The sequence below is a fragment of the Arachis hypogaea genome, chromosome 7, assembly GCF_003086295.3.
Source record: "Arachis hypogaea cultivar Tifrunner chromosome 7, arahy.Tifrunner.gnm2.J5K5, whole genome shotgun sequence".
NCBI lineage: Eukaryota > Viridiplantae > Streptophyta > Magnoliopsida > Fabales > Fabaceae > Arachis > Arachis hypogaea.
Window position 1 is genome coordinate 68,016,730 of NC_092042.1, and position 20,788 is coordinate 68,037,517.

Genomic DNA, 20,788 nt, shown 5'->3' on the forward strand with positions numbered 1-20,788 from the left:
TTTGACTGAATATGTGTCTATTCTACTAATGCATAACATGTAGCATAGAGTAGTTGCATTACATCAGAATGAAAGCAGAACATTAGATAAATCAAAACATAACCATGTGACTTCATTCATAACAAACCAAAGGTAATAGTCTTAAAGCATTAATGAAACCAGATCACAGTTGGACTTACATCAAAACAACAGTAATTATGTTCACTTCTACACAACATAAGGCATACATAGTCTGTAATAAGTTTCAATCAAAATGAAAGCTAACAACCATAGCAGTATCATGAAACTAGATCTACATTAACTAGCTAACAACTTAAATAGTTAGTAAACATTGTCAAAGCTTTCCCCATTCCCTTGGAGGAAGTTTTTCCATCAACCTCAACTTTCTTGGTGAAACATGCAGTGCAATGTTGTGAGTGAAGGAGACCTTGGTCATAATTGGTTGGCTTGAGCTAGATGCACCCTTGTCCTTAGTTGCTGGTGGTGGTTGGGTTGAGTTTTTAATGGGCTTCTTGTTGGGCCTTTGCTGGGGAGTAGCTGCTGGTGTTGTCTTGGGCCTAGTTGCATGTGTTATGGGCTTGGGGATGGGTTGGGAATGGGATGACTTGGACCTGGTTATGGGAGTTGAGCTGGTGGCTGGTTGGGTCTGTGATGATGAATTTCCTTGACCTCTGGATCTCTTCCTCCCTCTGGTAGCAGATTGCATAGCAGGTTTCGAATTGGAGCTCTTCCTTTTTCTAGTAGCTATCTTGGCAGCAGTTTGTTTAGTAGGTTGGGCCTGCAATATATCAACAAGGAGACACATAAACAGTAACATACATATGGAAAACAATGCAATAAACCCTAACAAAACATCAAAAGAACTGAACTTACAGGGAGGGGTGGATTGCTGCACTTTCCTCTGTTGTGACCTGATGCACCACATTTTGAACACCTCTGTATCTGCCCCCTCCTAGACAAGTGTGTATGGCATGTAGCCTCTGATTCATCAGGTCCTCTTTTCCTCTTCTTCACTGGTTTGTAACTAGACTTCTGATAAGGTGGTGGCATGACATCATCGAAGTTAGTGTGCTCCCACAGATCTGGGCCATTGAGAGGGTTGATTGAGGGTTCATAACACTTGACATATGCATCTCTCTTGTAGCAGTCATCCACATATGACTCCAATTCAAGACCCTTGAAGTTAATGCAGCTGATTGCATGTGTGCAAAGAATTCCACTTAGCTGTCATTTCCTACATGAACACTCACGAAGTGATAAATCAACAGCATATTTGCTCAACCCATTGACTACCTCATAAGTTTGTGCAGCAGACCAATAAGGCCTCCACAAACCTGCTGCCCTTCCTCTTTTCTCTATCTTCTTCCTAATTCGAGGTAAAATTGTTCCATTGAACCTTTGAATTCATTCTCTATTAACAGCCCATCTACTCATTAGGTACACCTGATAAACCCCATTTATAGGGTTTATCTTGTATTGATTTTAGGGGATTTTATAACCTTTTACCCACATTTATCCATTGAAATAGCATGGTTTTATAACTTCTCCTTTAATTGTGCTTAAGAGTGAAAACATGCTTTTTAGGTCTTAAAATAACTAAATCTAATTCTCCTTGATTCCATTAGATGCCTTGATATGTTTGTTAAGTGGTTTAAGGTTTAGGAGGCAAAGATTGGATCAAGGGAATGAAGAAAGAAGCATGAAAAGTTGGAGAACTCATGAAGAAATGAAAGAACCGGAAAGCTGTCAAGCCGACCTCTTCGCACTTAAACGACCATAACTTGAGCTACAGAGGTCCAAATGATGCGGTTCCAGTTGGGTTAGAAAGCTAACATTCGGGGCTTCGAAACGATATAAGATTTGTTATAGTTGCTACACGTATGGTGGCGCGCACGCACATATTACACGCACGCGCCGTTGCTGCCACCTGGTTCACTTAAAGCAAAACGTGGCCAGCGAATTCTAAAGCCTTGTGGGCCCAATCCAACTCATTTCTGATGCTATTTAACCCAAGGAATGAAGAGGGAAAGAGAAGTTAGTTACCATTAGTCATAGTTTAGTTCTAGAAGTAGTTTCTAGAGAGGGAAGCTCTCACTTCTCTCTAGGATTAGGATTAGGATTAGGCTTAGTTCTTAGATCTAGATTTCAATTCACCTTCTTCTACTTCTATCATCTCAATTCCTTGTTTCTACATTCATCTTCTTCTATTCTTTTGTTGTAATTTCCTTTATGTTGTTCTTGTGTTTTTGTTGTAGATCTACTTTTGTTTCTTCTACTTTCTTCCAATTCAATTCAAGGTAATTCATAATAGATGTGTTTCTTTTGATTGTTGTTATTAATTATTTTCAATAATTATTGTTAGATTCTACCCTTGTTATCAATTTACTATGCTTTTCTTTTGTACCCTCCAAGTGTTTGATGAAATGCTTGGTTGGATTTTAGAGTAGAATTTTATACTCTTGGCTTGGAAATGTAACTTAGGAACTCTTGAGTTACTAATGTCCAAGTAAGTGATGATTGGGAGCCATTTACTCTAGTTCTCACTAATTGAATTAGTGGAGAGTTAGGACTTATGGACTAGGATTGATATAGCTCATTTGACTTTCCTTTACTACTAGTTAGAGGATGATTTAATGAGATTAATACTTGCCAATTCTCATATTGTGGTTAGTGATTAGGATAGAAATCCTTGACCACCAACCCTTGCCAAGACCTTTTTAGGCCTTAGTTTACTTTCTTGCCATTTATCTTTCATGCTTCATATCAAAACCCCAAAATAACTCACAACCAATAACAAGACGCTCTATTGTAATTCCTAGGGAGAACGACCCGAGGTTTGAATACTTCGGTTTATAAATTTTAGGGGTTTGTTTTAGTGACAAACAACTTTTTGTATGAAAGGATTAGTGATTAGTTTAGAAACTATACTTGCAACGAGAATTCATTTGTGAAATTCTAAGCCATCAAAAATCCAATCATCAACACCCTAATTTCTTCTAGCATAGTAATTATTAGCTTCTCCCTAGAATCTACTATTGCCCCCATTAAAGCTTTCACACATATTGTTTACAAGAGTATCACATATGGAAGCTAAACCTGGACCTGCTCCAGAATCTTGGAGGAATTGAGTTTAGATGCCTGTGAGCCTCGACATTAACCCCTCGGATCACTGCCATTTCTCTCTCACAGTCCTTCCAGTGTGTAGCTTTTGCACATCTCCACATCAATTGCTTCAATTGCAGTCCAGGGAACTTCTTTCTGAAGTTACTGTAGAGATGTCGAACGCAGAACTTGTGATCTACACCTGGGATCACCTTATCAAAAGCTGGCAGTAACCCCTAGCAAAACCAGGTAAGCATGCATAATATTAAGTTCATATTAAGTTAAATGAGGAAGCTAATATTAAGTTCATTTTTACCTTCTGCTGATCTGACATGAAGGTTGCCCTGCCAATTGTCTCAGACACGAAATCATTAATTAGTAGCTTCAGGAACCAGGTCTAGCTATCCTTCGTCTCTGACTCCACGATGGCATAGGCGATAGGGAGCATTTGATCATTCAGGTCCCATCCTATAGCAGTCAATAGCTGCCTCCATTGAGGTATTTTCAAAAACCAGCCATCTAATCCAATGAACTTCCTACATTGCAGAAAGCTTTTTTTGCAAGCATCTAGGCATACATAAAGTCTTTGAAATATGCAATAGTTGTTCAAAGATGAGTGTTGCTGCTCATGCTCGAAGTCAGGGGACCTCTGTACCTTCAGAGTCACTGAGGATCCTGGATTAGAACGGAGCAACTCATAGCAGTAATCACCAATCCTCTTGTACTGCTTCCTATACTCTCTCTGTATGTCACCCAATGCCACTTGCCTTGACCTAGCTGCCATTGAGGTTGTAACTGTCAGGTTCCACTTTCTTTGTGCCTTGTTCACCAATTCCTTGATCTTAACCCTCGGATTATATTCCACTTTCTTTCTAAAGGCCCTACTTAGCCACGAAGTATGCATTATTCCAACCCTATGAGACTGGCCACAAGTATGCTTAAGGTCATGGACCGAAGTTGCCAAGTTGCTTCATTTTTCATCTTAGTAGCATATAACCAAAAATTACAACCAGGCTGACAAACAGCCCTCACTCTAAACAAATCAAGCTTCACATACCTCAGTCCTCTTCTCGTTTGTACTGCATACGACATCACAGTGTCCTTAAACTCCTCTCTTGAAGCAAAAATTGTTCCCACCTCCCACTTGTAACTATTCATGTCTTTACAATCCTTATAAATTGGATAACTCCTTGGCTCATTCTTATCTTCCCCTTCTCCTTCCTCATCATCTGAACCAACACCAACCTCATACTCCAAGTCCACCTCATCGCTATTGAAGCCTTCCTCATCATTAAAATCGCCATTCATAACCCCTTTGCCTTTATCAACCCTCTTACTACTCTTGGCAGTTGCATCTTCCTCAAACCCACTCTCATCATCGTATTCCTCGTCACTATCTATAAAATGAATGTCGTCTGCACTATCACCCTCAAGATCAGACGGAATAAACTCCTCATCATCGCTGTCATCATTGCTATTTGACTCAGCCCGTTCATTTTCAGCGGCCACATCTGTATCTATGTGATCTTCATTGCCTTGTTGCACATCATCATTTTTTCTCTCTTGAACTTTTTTACCCTCATAAACTACCAACTCATTACCCGAATTCTGTTGTGTTTGGTTTCCAACATCAATAAACCCAACTTCAGAAAATTCTTCTGCATCCTCAACTACATGCACCACAAAACACCTCAACATGACCCCTTAAGTTCGCTATTTTGCACATGTTAAGTGCATCTCTATCAGTAGCAAATAATTTCAAGGCCTTCTCTAACCATTGACTAGTTGGATCCTTATACCACAGAGCTGCAATGTTCTCTCTGGTGTATCCGAACTGCCCTAGCTCTGCATATGCCTCAAATATAGACCACTAATCACTATCAACATCTTCAATGACTGTCTTTTCTCCCCCTAGATACTGCAACATCTCTTCTTCATAACCAAATCGCCCCCATGGTAGACAGTCAGAGTAAAGCTTCCCATTGCTTAAAGACACAACAAAAACCAATTCAAACCCTCACAATGCTAACTCGAAACAACACCGTAAAAAATGCGGCATACGTACCTCAATGTCGACGATAATGCCGGACTGACCAGCTTCCTCACCGTAGCTACTGACCTCCAAATGCAGTTCAGATACTCCTCCGACGAAGATACACCACACCTAAGGCATCATTGAACATGAAACATCACCCTCGACTGTGTGTAACAAATGAGAATGTAAATGATCTTCGCGGGAATGAAAAACGAAGGGTTATAGACCATCAGGGGCAATTGTGTCCAAAAAATTTTGTAATTGGGGGGAAGGACGATTTTAATGTGTTTGTAAAGGTTTAGGATGATTTTAATAAAAAAAATCTTTGGGACGAAATTGATTTCGACCCCAGACCTTGGGGACGAAAAAAGTACTCATCCCTTTGTAATACTATGACATTTAGTTTTAATGAAATTCAAAAGCGTAATATCCCATTTTAATTCCCTCAACTGTCATACTTAGTTATTTACTACTAGCTAACTATGAGATGAACAATAAAAATATTTTATTATTTAAATTATTTATTCTATCATTTTAACGTTATGTGAGCTTTTATTATGATATTTATTTATAGTTAATATTTATCAATAACATTACAAAAATATTATGTTATACATATGTTCTAACTATTATATCAACAACCTCAATCAAACTCCACCTATCTTTATCATAATAGTCAACAACCGTCATTTTCCTACCCACATAATGCAAGAATTCTCCATCAAGCCCAAACTTGCTACGGTAGTATATCTTTACACTAAAATAACTCATTCCAAAATTAACCTGTAAAATATATCAAAACAAACATTAAACAATGAAAAAAATCAACAATAAACCACATGCATCAACACAAACCAGCTCACACAATATTAAGGTAAGAAAGGTAAAAAAATCTTTCACTTCAACATCTAAAATCCTAGACACTAACAAAACACCAACACACATCAAATAAAGATAGACACAGAAACAAAACTTCAACACCAAACTAACTGGACGAAGCAAGTTACGAAGACTACGTACCTTCTATTGTTGCCATTCTCGACTTGTAACTCTTGATTACACCTCAAAATCACACTCTATCGACCAAAAAGCGTCGGGCTACAAGTTTTTCTTTCGATTGATGAGTAATGATGAATGATCGTTAGAATTAAATTTCGTATGTGAGAGAGAAGAAGAAGCATTTCATATTTAAAGTGTTAGTGACTTAGTGTGAAATGACTTAGTATGTATTTCACATGCAGAAATGAGCAAATGTGGCTTTAATTAAAAAATTAGGAGTAAATACCCTATTCGGTCCTTGACCTTTTCTCCGTGAGCCATAGCGCACCTTAATCATTCTTAAACCTCAATCAGGCCTCAACCCATTAAGGAAAATGGACAAATCGACCCTTGCTACCAAATGCAAATAGTTATCCACTGACATGTCAGGTAACAATGCCAAGTGTCACATCCAAAAGGTTGTAGGGACTAAAAAATCCCTTTATTCTTTCCTTCCTTTCTTCCTTTGTCAATGGCGAATTCCATTGTCATCCCTTACACAACTACTAAACCTTATTCCCCATTCACATTAAGGATTCATCATCCAAAATCCTTCCAACCCCTTGCACAACCACTGTTTTACGTTGCTCTCTTACTCTTTCCTTCACAAATTCTTGACTTTGTGAGCCAAACCATAGCATTAACCAATTGAATGAAACTAAAGAAAAATAGAGAAATTTGTGAAAGATTAAATCAATTAGGATGATACGCACCTGACCTCAATAGTGTTAGGATTCTGTTGGCAGCGGAGAACAAAGAGAAAGTGGTGGCGGGCAAGAGAGTGCAGACGATAGAATGCGAAAAGTTTTAGGTGGTGACAGAGCTCTGTAGGTGATAGAGAGCAGAGAGCTATCGGTGATAGAAGAAGAAAAAAATGGTGGCAAATGCGGCAGAGAGCGATGACATCAGACAGTAGTGAAACACCTCACAGAATAAGAGAAAAAAGAGGAAAAGTTGTAGCTTGAGATTGTTTCTGTGTGTGTTGAAAGAAAGTATATTCAAGAAGAAGAAGAGGTAGAGAGAAGGTTGTGTACGGAGTTAAAAAGGTTTTAAATGGTAGATCCTTGAGGTGAATGGAGAATGAAGTTTAGTGGTTGTGTAAGGGATGGCAGTGGAATCCATCATTGATGAAGGAAGGAAGAAGGAAGAAGAAGAAGAGATAAAGAGGATTTTTAGTCTCTGCAACTTTTTGGAACTGATATTTGGTACTGTTATCTGACACATCAGCGGATAATCGTTTGTCATTCGGTAATAGGGGTCGATTTGTCTATTTTTTTAATGGGTGAGGCCTGGTTGAGATTTAATATATGACATCGTCTCCATTAAGTGTAAGTGAAAAATTTAAGATAAATAATATTGATATTATTTTAAATATTTTGGAATAAAAATAACATAATTAAAATATTAGATGTTAAAATAAGAGGCATTCCAAACCTAAGGTAGCATTTGGTGGAAAGACAGAGATTAAAAGACTGAGACAAGAGACAGAGACTAAGAGACAGAAATAGAAATAAATCTCAGTATTCTGTTTGGTGTAAAATGAGAGACATAAATTAAAACAAAAATGAATTTCTAGTTTAATTTGTACAAAAGATAAAATTAGAATTAATTAATTAAAATGAGGATATTTTATGTATAAAATGTTATTAAAGTTTCAGTTTCTATTTCTAAACATTTTAATTTTCTATATCTTTAATTTTTAGAAGTACTGAAATACTAAAATTTTAGAGACAAAAACAAAAATTTTAGTATCAATCTCTAAGTCAACAAATATAATACTGAATTTACGGTCCTAATACCTCGAAACATACGTTAGATACGGGACAAAGTAGTAGTACTAATTATTACACCCATGGTTGGTGTCTTTTGCATGGGTGTTGGGTGGTTTGTTCAAATTGGTCACTGCAACCACCATAAAAATCAACGTAACAATCAAACCATGGAAAAATAGAAAAACTCCAAATTCATAACACAACCTCCTCCGCATGAACACTGAACTGAATCCAACACTCCACGCGGCCTTTTCAGTTCCACACACACTTCACTCTCAGCTTTCAGCTCTTCAATTTCAGTTCACCAATGGCGGTTTCGGGCCTCAGAGGTGGTACTCTTCGTTTGCCACTCCCCTTCCACCACCACCACCACCACCATTCTCTTCGTTTTTCTCTTCCTTCAATTTCTAACACCAGAGCTCATTCCAATTCCAAGTCAAAGGGTTTCACTCTCTTCGCTCGCTATGCTCAAGCTCAGGACCTTTTCTCCTCTCGCCGTATCCAAGGTCCATTTTCAATAAAATTAGAAACTTCTGCGATGCTTTTTGGTTTATTGCTGTTAGCTTTTGTTGGCCGTTAATTGGATTTTACAGTTCAGGACTTAATTTTGCAAATCAAATAAAAATTTCCTCCAATTTCTATTTTTTAGTTTCTGAAGTAAGATTATTGGATTCGTTTGTCACGCTTCATTTGTTTTAGAATCTGAATCTGATTGACTCTTTCTGCTAAAGGATCGGATGTTAAAATCAATAGAGTTCTGCAAATCATTTAAAGGGATTACATGGTGTGAATCTTGTTTCACTAAGGAACAATAATTTCTCACGTTTTCATTTAAAATTGTGATTTTGTTCTTCTTTTAATTATATGTTGGAGTGTCAAATTTAACAAACTAGGATCTGCTTTAAATCGCATCAGATAACATTGAAAACTTGCCCAAGCTGGTGGAAGACATTGTGCAGACATCCATCAACACAGGCCCTAGGGGAGTCTTTAGGCTGGCTCAAGGCGTTCAAGCCCTCGTTGGGGTCGGTCAAGAGTGGTTGACTGATTTATCAAAGGTATAACTAAGACACTTATATGCATGTTTCTTTTGGAACATAAGTTAATGTGTCAATATCTTTCTTGATAATTTTTTTAGTGAAAAATTAGGAGTATTAACTCTTTTGCAACAATTTGTAGTTGTCAAATTCATCTGCTGGGTTGCCGCCTGAACTGCAGCTTGGTTTACTTTCCCCCTTTTATTTGAGGAGGCTATTTGAACGCATGGGTGCAACATACATCAAATTAGGTCAGGTATGAATTGATTCCCCAACTCGCTCTTTCCTGTTTCTATTTGATACTCTTATTTGATAAGTAAAAACTTATTATGCTTGATTATTACAGTATAGGATAACTCCATATTGGTTCATGGAAACATGTTCATGTTAGGGCATTATGGTATCATTTGATCTACATAGTTAATCCCACTTAATGGAATAAGGCTTAGGTGTTTTAACTGTTGTGTTCAATATTCATTTATTTGGAGTTGGAAAATGTTAGTACTTAGTACAGAAGATAAAATTTTATTACCACTTGATATGATCTTTTACAAAAATTCTTTCCACCTCTGATAATTGATGTCTGTTGATTATATTTCTGGTTGGCAGTTCATAGCATCAGCTCCTACACTCTTTCCACCTGAGTATGTACAAGAATTTCAGAACTGTTTCGATAAAGCTCCTCCTGTTCCTTTTGAGGAAATCCAATCAATATTGCGTAAGGAATTAGGAAGACCAATAGAAAGTGTATATGAGTACGTTGATCCAACTCCTATTGCTTCTGCCTCTATAGCACAGGTATTTTAAAATCTCTTTAAGAACAACTTTTCTTGTGTGTTGCTTTCGCTGCTGCTAATGCAATTGGTATATATTACATCTAGGTTCATGGTGCAAGGCTAAAAGGCAGCCAGGAGGATGTGGTGATAAAGGTCTTAAAACCAGGAATAGAGGATGTCTTAGTGGCAGATCTTAATTTTGTTTATGTTGTTGCTCGGATATTGGAGTTCTTGAATCCTGAAATAAGCCGAACATCGCTGGTATAAACAATTGACCACTTTCCTTGCATATTTTGTTTACAATATGAAGAATGATACATTTTTAAGTATCTATTCAGGAAGAGTACAGTGTTCTTGTTCCATTCACCAAATTTCTTGTTCTTTCTACTTTTCTACATTAAAAACAATCTTAGAACTGCTATTTTCATTTGTTCATTATTATGGTTTTCATCATTGTAAACGCCAGTGGCTAGAACTTGCTTGTAATGCGCATCTGTCGAGTAGGTTGGTATTGTTAAAGACATAAGGGAGTCTATGCTTGAAGAAGTTGACTTTCAAAAGGAGGCTGCAAATATTGAGGCTTTCAGGAGATATTTGGAAAACATGGGACTCACAAGGGAGGCAACAGCTCCGAAAGTGTATCAATACTGCAGTACACAGAAGGTTTTAACTATGCAGAGACTTTATGGTGTTCCTCTAACTGATCTAGATTCCATAAGTTCTCTTGTTCCGAATCCAGAAACCAGCCTTATAACTGCTCTCAATGTGTGGTATTGCTCTGAGTTTCCTTTTGCAATTAATGTTTCTGTGTGTTCCCCTTTTTTATTTATCTGAAGACATGTATAGTGACTCTTAAATATGAACTTGTGGATCTTGGTATGAAAGTGCAGGTTTGGAAGTTTACTTGCATGTGAGTCTTTTCATGCAGATGTACATGCAGGAAATCTATGGCTTCTACGGGATGGCCGTATTGGGTTTCTTGACTTTGGTATGCTGTATCTTCCTTGTTCATGATTTACAAATAATTCTACTTAAGTTATAACATTTGTTGTGGTGTTTGTCATCATCAGTTAAAAGTTTCATATTTTTCTGTAGCATGTACAATCTATAAGAAGTTTCACATTTTAATAAACAGGAATTGTTGGGCGTATATCCCCCAAAACATGGGCTGCTATGGAAGTCTTCTTGGGTTCAATTGCCATTGACGATTATGACTCTATGGCATCTTCCTTAATTGAAATGGGTGCTACGAATAAGGATGTTGATGTTAAGGCCTTCGCAGGAGATTTGGAAAAAGTATTCTCATCAATAAAGGTGAGCACTGTAACTCCCTGATACTTGTTATATAGCCATAGTCCATCTCGAGACATTAAGTATAGAAGTTATAAAGCTCCGTGCCAGTTCTCTCTCTCTCTCTCTCTCCACACAACATGGTCATGAGATCGATTACATAGTATGGGGAGTAGCTCTTTTCTTCACATATTTTAGTTTTGTGTGATGTCTCACCATTAATTTAAGAGGTGGGACCTTCACATGACATTTCATAAAAGAAAGATTAATAGTGATACACACAAGGTGGTCATGTGAAAAAATGGCATGTCACTCCCTTGTGTTTGTGCATTTCTGTAGAAACACTGCATATCTATGTATATGTATACTGATGTGTGCACGCTAGTATCATTTTGGCGGAGAATTGTTTGTAAGTTGCAAATATGGTAAATGTTTGGCTTAAAAACAAATTAAAATCCTATCTTATTAGGTGGTAGTCTATACTGTAGTTAGGTTGGTTTCGTGTGAGTAGCTAGTGATTTAGTGAGTTTAGTTATTTAATTGGCAAAGAATAAAGAGCAGTCTGGTGCACAAGCATCCTTCGTTAGGTCTGGGATAAGGCCGCACCCAAAGGGTGTAATGTATGCATCCTAACCTAATAATTATTCCAGTGGCTGTTTCTACAGTTTGGACCAATGACCTTGAGAAAATTTATTTTCATTGTTGTAGAGAAATACTTCTATCAAAGAGTGACTGACTTTCTAAGAGTACTCCCCACACGAGTTGATTTTTATTGCATTTTGTTTTTGTGCATATGCTTAATTCAAATGCAGGAGCTGGACAGTGAACTAGTTGTAGCAACCGCAAGCGGGAATAATGCAACCACTGTTTCTGCTAATATAGTTTTCGATGAGAGGCAAATGAATGCACTCTTCCTTGATGTGGTAAGCTATAGTTGAACTTAGGTTGCAAATCAATGAGAAGTGGCTACTGCTATTTGAAGCATTGCCACTTTTCAACATTCCATGGTCATAAACTTGGGAGATCCATTTATGACAGTGATACTCCTTTTCTGAGAAATTTCTTAAGCTGGATGTTGGTTTTCTTGAATCTGATTGTTAATATACTTCATTTTTTCATGTGCGTGCAACAGGTTCGAGTTAGTGAATCATACGGATTGAAGTTTCCTCGAGAATTTGCGCTTCTCTTGAAGCAGCTCTTGTATTTTGATCGCTACACTCGGTTGCTGGCTCCCAATTTGAACATGCTTCGAGATCAGAGGATTTCCATTGCCTCCAACAGAAGAAACAGGTATAGAGACAGTTATTAATCTGTCATTATCAAAAGTTTAAATGTACCTAATTTTAGTTCAAAGAAGTTGTATCTCGACAAGGTTATTTTTGTAAATAAGTATTCCATAGTTGGGACTTAATTTTCTGATGATTCCATTGGAGATTCACTTGTCACCACTATCATACCAACTTACAAGTTAGAAATTTGTTACTACAAGGAAATGTTAATCAGATGTTCAGTCATTTGGACTTGTGTACGATGTACCGGACCCGGAAAAGGAAAAATAAAAAGATCTAAGGATTGTTTCTTCAAGACCAAAAAAAAAAAGGATGGTTTCTTTTATAATAATAAAAATGCCGCATTATGCATATAGCTAATGGCAAATCTTTAAATGCAATTTCAATTTGTGATGGAGTAGTCTTTGACCAGTTGGACTGAAAGATACCGAAAAAAACCCAAAAAAGAGAAACCAATATTATATCTATTATGTTTTAATAATTATAACTATATACTCTTTCTAATTATATAATATACAATAGTAACAAGGAGTTTTAATAAATTTAGTCCTCTAATTTTCATCTTATAATTAAATTAGTCTTCTAGTTTTCATGTGATGATCAAATTGGTTTTTCAAACACATTTTTAATTATGTCAACTTGTCTAATAACATACTACAATAATTGTTAAAGCTCTATATCAGTTTTTTAGTAACGCATTAAAGTCACTGGCGGAGAGACTAATTAACTTGATTCATTGACAAAATTGCATTGCGACAAACAGGTGGAAGAGCTGGCACACCAGGTTGTTCAAGTAACATTTCTTTATTGAAATTGTTAGAAACCAGTTACGGCTATGAATATGAAATTAGTTGAAATTACAATAAACTTAGCGGTTCAAACAAAGCATATTTCAAAAATGATGCTAAATAATTGGCTTATGAAGAGTATATAAATTGATTTTGACAAAGAAAATAAGAAAGAAAAAAATAAGGTAGTATTTGTCACTTATATAAATCAATAAAATGTTGTATTCTTGAATTTAGAAATATTTAAAACAGATATGGTATTACAATAAAAGTTTAAAATTATCTACTTAGAAATTAATTTGAAACAAAATGTGTGAAAATGTTAATCTTTAAATCTTTAACCATTTTTGGGTCAATTACAGGCTTAGAGATACTAATTACGTGTGAATGGACTCATTTTCCTTCCCTGAAAATATGAACGAGGGATATCTTTTTGAACTTAAGATATACACACAACAATTACTGGTATGTACACTAAAATCAAACTTTTACAATTACATATTATTCAGCATATGTTGCTGAGCCGTGTTGCACATAAAATTTGCTAATTTACTTCTAGGGAAACAAGTCAATCTCATTGTCCTTGTTCTATAGTCTATACACCAAACAGCTACAAGAAATCTAAAACAAGATAATTCATTGCATGTATGCTTCTCATTACTCATCATTCAACCTAAGATTCCGATAAACTTCACTTTAGATTTTGTTATGACTAGGATCATATATCATTTTCCACTTTGAAAATGGTCTCTTTATATTCAAGAGGGGAATTAACCCCTCTTATCACTTGACTTGGTGAAGAATAACCCATCAATTGATGAAGTGGCGAGCTTTTTTGTTGAGACCTTATGCCCTCAATTTCCGGTGGCAATTTTTCAGATCCTGACACATTGGAGGAATGCATAGCTATTTCACTAGGACCTCTTGAAGCAATATTATTCTCCTCTGTGATAGGCTCAAAGTTACCATTTGAAAAAACACTTTGTTTATGATCTTCATTGCCATGTGAGGGATGTAACGGTGTCAGAGAAACAGGATCACCTTCTGAGGAATAGCTCTTGCTGATGGAATGGCCAAAATCATCGGAATATGAAACAGGGTCGGCATGAGAAGAATGATCATTGTTGGCATGAGATGCAGAATTTAGATTGTTGTCAATGATCATCTCATTTTGTTCATCAAGTTGACTTGATTGGAGACCCGGAGTACTTGGTGCACCATATGAAACTATATGGCTTTGGTTCTGCAGTGAAAACTTAAGTACCTCTGAACATGCGCCACATTTTAGCTGATGACATACCCTTTTGAAAAGGAGAAAATCTGCAGGCATCTGCAGCAGCTTGAAGCATTTGTGACAGGTCACGAAAGGTGCTCCACCTGCTACTGGCCGGTAATGTCGCTTGTTCAAGTTCTGTTTCTCCCTTAAATAATTCTTCATCTCAGCCACTCTATGTATTTGATCACAGGATTTTGTTTCAAGGTCATATCCTGGGATTTTGGGGCTCATGAACCATTGTGGACTTGAAGGAAGAGAGTGGTGAGATGAACAACTGGGACCTGGGTGGTACCTGCATAGATCTTCATGAGTGTAAAGAACACGCGGCGGCAACTCTGCCGAGCATTGCCACTCTTGGGGACAACAATGATAACAAGGATGATCAACAAGGTGTGTACTGCATGTTGCCTCAGATAAATATGGTTGTGAATAGTTATGCCTTCGACGCCAATTGCTTCCGTGGCTACATCTTCCCTCACACCTAGGGTAATCAAGACCGTGATGAAATCTTCTTTCAAGAAGGTCGTGGCTATGGTATGTTGAAAGATGATTTCCCTTATAAGAGACATCCATGGATGATCTTCCATTTGTTTCCCCACTCATGTATCTGGTTCTGTTAAGTTGATCTTGCAATTTATAAACAATTCTCATCAGTTTCATCTTTTCTTGGTCAGGGTCCTCACAGGAGTCCGGTGAAACAAAGCTTGAGCTGGCATAGAGCTCATCAAGCGTTTGACTTAAAGGGCTGCCACTTTCGTAGCCGGATTGGGAACTGCTTCGGTGGAAGGGCATGTTGGATGAAAAATCATCTCTTGTCCTCATACCATGTGAACGACCATGTCTGGTGTACTCCAGAACTTGGTTTGGATTCCATCTTCTGTCTCTCACAACATGATGCCTCTTTGCTCCTAGAAAATATGATTGGTGTTGGGTCTCAAGATCTCCATAGCAATCAACAAGGCCTTTTCCCTTTCTCGAGTTTCCCTCAAGAACATCATTGACAACGGTATAAGAGTTCTCAAAAGAATCTAGACTAGGGAACTGCTCGTACACTCCATCATTAGAAGAGATGCTGCCATCATAAGCATGAAGGCTTCTGGTAGCTGGAGATTTAGGCAATTCTCCAAGAGTACCACTAAACTCTGTGCTGGTATTAGCTACTTCTGTGGCATCAACATCCACGGATCTTACACAGTCAAAACTCTGGTGAACTTTTTTCTGATCTTGTGTACCTTCTTCAAGTTTACATTGAGCAATGTTTTCCTTTTCAGAGACAAAGTTCTCAGTACTTGATCCTTTGGCAGTAGAAGTGCTTATGGTAATGTCAGCTTCAGATTTCGCACCCGTTGATTGGACGCTTCTGGGATTCTCTGCTAGAGCCGGTTGGGCATCATTAGCATCTTTTCCACCCAATTCAGAAATTAACTCATGTCCTTCCCCTTTTACTGACAAGTTTTCATTGTTTAACTCTCCTGCTGCTCCTTCCAAACTACCTCCGCTGATGTCCACTTCATACTTTACCCCTGCCAGAGCTGATTTATCATTATTGACATCTTTGCCCACTGCCCAAATTAACTCTTCTTCTGCTCCTTTTTCTGGCATATTTTCATTACTTGGCTCTTCTCTTGCGAGTTCCAGCTTTGAATCATTTGCTTTTTCTACTAAATTTTCTGCCACTGATTTCGATGAGCCCTTAATTTCACTATTAGCTAGCTCCTTTGAAAAACCTTTGTTTGACACTCTTTTATGCCTCCTGATATCTGAGAATTTATGGCTATCCATCTCTTTTGCAACTTCATCTGATAGACTAAATGATCCAAGCTGCTCCCCCATGAATTCAACATTTCGACTTTGATTCCTGCCAGGAGAACTAGTTGCTTGTTTCATCAACCCATTCTCCCGTGGAAGAACTAGCTGCTCTCCATTGCATTCAACATTTTGAATTTGATGCCTTCCATCATCTTTATCTAAATAACATCTTATCTTTTCACTTGAACCATTCTCCCAATGAGGAAATACCTGCTCTCCATTGCAATCACCATTTTCAACTTGACCTCTTCCACCATTTACATCCAAAGAACACTCTCCTATGGAAGATCTAGGTGCTTCTTCCCTCACACCATCCTTCTTAGAAGAAACGAGCTGCTTTCCATTGCATTCACCATTTTCAATTTGCTCCCTTGAATCAATTCCATCCAAAGAACAACCTCTTGAGGAAGAAATAGCTTCTTTTTCTCTCAAATTATTCTCATCAGTAAGAACACCCTGCTCTCTACCACATTCACCATTTCCAATTTTCTCCCTTCCGTTATTTCCACCCAAGGAATGTTCTCCAGGGGAAATATTAGTTGCTTTTTCACTCAAATCATTTTCCTGAGGAAGAACTCCCTGCTCTCTATTGCATTCACCATTTTCAATATGACCCCTTTGATCATTTTCATCAAGAGAACATCCTCCTGAGGAAGATCTAATTGCTTTTTCCCTTATATCATTCTTCTGGGAGAGAACTACCTCCTTTCCATTGCATTCACCATTTTGAATTTGATTCTTAAAATCATTTCCATCTAAAGAACATTTTCCCGAGGAAGATCTAGTTGCCTTTTCCTTCATATCATTCTTCTTTGAACGAACTACATCCTCTCCACTGTATTCACCATTTTGAATTTGTTCCTTTCCATCAGAAGAACTTTCTTCTGAGAAAGAGCTAGTTGCTTTCACCTTCAAACCACTCTCCTGAGGAATAGCTAGCTGCTCACCATGGCTGTAATGCTTATCATCAGAAACAGGATGTGCATCAGTTTTACATGCGCTGGATTCTGAGTTCAAAGTTCCACTTCTTCGTTTCTTAGCTGAATAGAGAGCAACGAAGTTATTTCAGTTCTAATTTAACAGACATAAGATTTATATGTATAGAATCAGTATCTTCATTTATAATGTAGGATTTTATACAAATTCCTTAAATACATAAAACCATTCAATTTACTGAAGCAGTAACATTTGTTTGGCACATCAGAATACTTAATTTGGTTTGCATGAGTGCACAGAAAAAAAAGAAAAATTTTAGGGTTTGGTCTAGCTGCTTTTGCTTCATCTTTTATTTTCATTTATATTTTCAGTGTTTTCTAATTTTAGGATTTTGAATGAAAAATTGAAAATAGTAAAAACTGTAGATGTTTTCTTTTATTTACCTTGAAGTGTTGTTCCACATCCACCACACTTGTACACATCAAAATCTGGATGCTCTTGAAGAAGCTGCCGACATTTAGGACATAAAACAAGTCGAATTTTCGGAGCTGATTCACCAGACATCTTACTCCAAAATTGTCAATAATTCAATTGTCCAAAGAGTGACTCTTGGAAACATATATCATATTCACTCAACAATCCAGCTGGCGAAAAATTATAAAAAAGGATTAAAAGAAGCAACAGATTAACAAGGATTCTTCTGAACAGTGACAGTAAATTATGGGACGGAAAAACATTATGATATTTCAAGAAAATGAATCTGCAAGATGAAGCAAAACCAACATAGTTACTTATATGTCATTAAGAAACAACCTCTCTTTACCTTTAGTAAGTTTTGACAAAGTGGATCATCATCATGGGCCCTTAAACCAGCTAATTCTACCAACTCCAATTTACTAAATAAGTGGACACCACCACTAACTATCAAAAGATACAGCTGCTACTGGAACAATTGCTTTTCCTGAATATGGAAATGCTCCTTGAAAAGGAACATCCCTTAAATTTTGAAAATAAAGGTAAGATTCTCATAATTTATCCACCACATGGTATTTTCTATGGCAATTTCATATATAAAATCAATAAAAATGAGAAAGCCACCAAAGAAACTATTTTTTTTCCATTTTTTCTACTATTTTAACTAATATTTTCCAAAAATGCCACACGGTTATGATGTAAGGAAAATTTTGACTTGAAGTGACAAAAACAGACAGAGGAAAAGAACAGAGAACAAGAAGTTAAAATCTCAGAAATTCAGAGAGTACAAGACAAAGTTTGAGTTCACGCACGCAGAGAGCGAATCATCATTAATTATGTAACTTGTATATGCATTCATCTCAAATTAGTCAAATATATTAAATAACCGAAGAAAGAAATGCTCAAACAACGATAAACGGGGGAATTTTTAAGAACAGGTGAGAAAACAAAGCGAAGAAAAAGAAGACATTCACATGAAGAATCAGATATAAGAATTAACTAGTTTCTATAGCTACATCCCCACCTTAGTTGAATCTTGATGCAGGTTAATTAGATCGGATCATATTCTCGAAAAATCGAAGATGTTTTGCAGATATAGAGAAAGATTGAAGGAATGAAGAGGAATAACGAACCTGTTGAGGAGGTTGCGTGGGAGAGAGAACACGAAGAAACGGTGACGAAAGTGTGTCGTTTTGGGCGGAGCTTAGGTTACTATATGCGGTTATGACTGAAGAATGGAATAGCAACAGTAAGTAACAGTAAATAACAGGAGAATGAACGTTCAAAAGAGAGAGAGAGAGAGAGAGAGAGAGAGGTTACTGTTGTTATTATCTGTCGTGTTGGGAAGGCAATTGGGAAGGCTTTTCTCTTTTTCTTTTTTCTTTTTTTTTTTCTTTTCTGATTTTGAGTCAACTACTGCGACCAAGAAACAAGGAGGAAAATAGGGACTTTCGTAGTTCGTCACTTCTTCTCTGTGTTAACTGAAACTATAACTGTTTGGGTGTAACCTCTTTGCATTTGTCAGTGTGTGTCTCTTCTCTTTTACTTTTCTCTCTCTGTTTTAGTGTTTTTTCGTGCAGTGTTTTCTGGTGTCTACTGTCTAATGGTTTCTTCTTCGATTGGAAAGAGAGAAATGAAAGGGAGAGAGAGAAAACGGGTAATGCGGAGTGGGGACAGCGCCAAGGTGTTTGCAGTGTGTAACGGGTTTCGTTCTTTCAAAGTCGGCGCTGCTCCTATTTAAACTTTAAAGCGTAACACAAGGTTGCGGGTCCCTCTCAACAAACCATATGACGTGGCATATGTCAGCACTTAGCAGAATTTATTTTGGTGAATTAAGACATTTTCTGTATAGAACTCTTATCCTGATTTTTATTTATAGTTTATTTGTTATAAAAAATAATTCAATATTAATTTTTATGTTATAAATAATAAATAAAATATTAATCGTTATTGTGATTCTATTGAATTAATTAAAATATTTAAAATTAATGTATTTATTAATTTTTTATAATAATATTATTAAAATTTATAAATTAAAAAATAATTTATTATTAAAAAATATTAATATTTAAAAAAATTAATAACTTCATAAATTATAAATAATAATAATTTGTAGTATATAATTTGAGTTTAAGCTAATTTATAAAATTATTTAATATAAAAAATATAATTAAACTCTATAGTTGACGACAAGTATTATGAAATTGTCATATGTGTTCAATTAAGTCTTCTTTCAGTTATCAATGCTATTGTCTATTTTGAAATTGGGTGTTTCTTTGGAGAAATTAATGGTATGGCGCAAAATCTTCCTCTCTTAACTGAGATTGTGACAAGTCATTTTCAACATTGTCATACTCTAGGCCTTGAGCAAAATTTTTTGCATAAGTGTCTCTTTCATCCTTAACAATCATATTATACAATATAATACAAGCTCTTGTTATGTTTGCAAACTTCTTCTTTTTTCGAAAACGCGTTGGACCACGTATAATTACAAAGCGTGCTTGCAACACTTCGAACGTTCGCTCCACATCTTTTCTTTCCTCTTCTTGGTATTGTACAAATAACTTGCGTTTCTCCCCTTGTGACTTTGATATTGATTTAAAAAATGTGGCCCATTCAAGATAAATACTATCTGCTAAATAGTATCTCATAGTATAATTATTATCATTGATAGTGTAATTTACCTCCGAAGCACAATCATTTAGAATATCAGATCTAACACGTTGATATCATTAGTTGAACCAGAAACTCCAAAAAATGCATGTCATATCCAAAGGTCTAAAGATGTTACAACCTCAAGTACTATGGTTGCAACCCCACTATAACCACTCATGTACATACCTTTTTACGCTTTTGGACAATTTTTTCATTGTCAATACTTGCAGTCGTTGCTACCATTCATGCCAAGAAAGTCACGACTCTCTGCCATATGTAGCAGGCGTCGTACATAATTTGAATTTAGTTTTTGTAAATACCGAAATGAGACATTCAACAAATTTTTTTAAGCATTCAATTGTGGTGGTCTAGTCTATGCGCACATAATCATCAACAACATCAGCTACTATGCCATATGCTAACATCCGTATGCAGTAGTGCATTTTTGTAGTGTGACAAGTCTCTTCTCCTAGTTGCATCGACCTTTTGTTAGAAATACGGACAGACATTT

The 20,788-nt window shown here is 36.6% G+C and overlaps 2 protein-coding genes across 5 annotated transcripts; one reads left to right on the top strand and one right to left on the bottom strand.

Moving 5' to 3' along the window:
• The first annotated feature begins 7,977 nt into the window (after window positions 1-7,977).
• On the top strand, window positions 7,978-12,564 carry LOC112703336 (uncharacterized aarF domain-containing protein kinase At5g05200, chloroplastic). The gene is made up of 10 exons (XM_025754742.3): window positions 7,978-8,453; window positions 8,863-9,005; window positions 9,127-9,240; window positions 9,594-9,782; window positions 9,866-10,021; window positions 10,265-10,530; window positions 10,651-10,748; window positions 10,896-11,074; window positions 11,863-11,973; window positions 12,183-12,564. Exons 1-10 carry the CDS (start codon window positions 8,255-8,257, stop codon window positions 12,357-12,359), a joined length of 1,632 nt encoding a protein of 543 aa, XP_025610527.1. The 5' UTR covers window positions 7,978-8,254; the 3' UTR covers window positions 12,360-12,564.
• A 1,010-nt stretch (window positions 12,565-13,574) lies between these two features.
• LOC114924222 (uncharacterized) lies at window positions 13,575-19,337 on the bottom strand. Of its 4 annotated transcripts, XM_029288014.2 has the most exons (5): window positions 18,943-19,337; window positions 18,756-18,850; window positions 17,972-18,144; window positions 17,592-17,792; window positions 13,575-17,252 (listed from the first exon to the last, which is right to left on the bottom strand). In XM_029288014.2, the coding sequence occupies exons 4-5, from the start codon at window positions 17,710-17,712 to the stop codon at window positions 13,846-13,848; spliced, it is 3,528 nt and encodes a 1,175-aa protein (XP_029143847.1). In that variant the 5' UTR covers window positions 17,713-17,792; window positions 17,972-18,144; window positions 18,756-18,850; window positions 18,943-19,337; the 3' UTR covers window positions 13,575-13,845. The 4 variants fall into 4 exon arrangements, with proteins under 4 accessions (XP_029143847.1, XP_029143848.1, XP_029143849.1 ...); XM_029288015.2 differs by lacking the exon at window positions 17,972-18,144 and having other exon boundaries at window positions 18,943-19,333; XM_029288016.2 differs by lacking the exon at window positions 18,943-19,337 and having other exon boundaries at window positions 18,756-18,869.
• Between the last annotated feature and the right edge of the window lie 1,451 nt (window positions 19,338-20,788).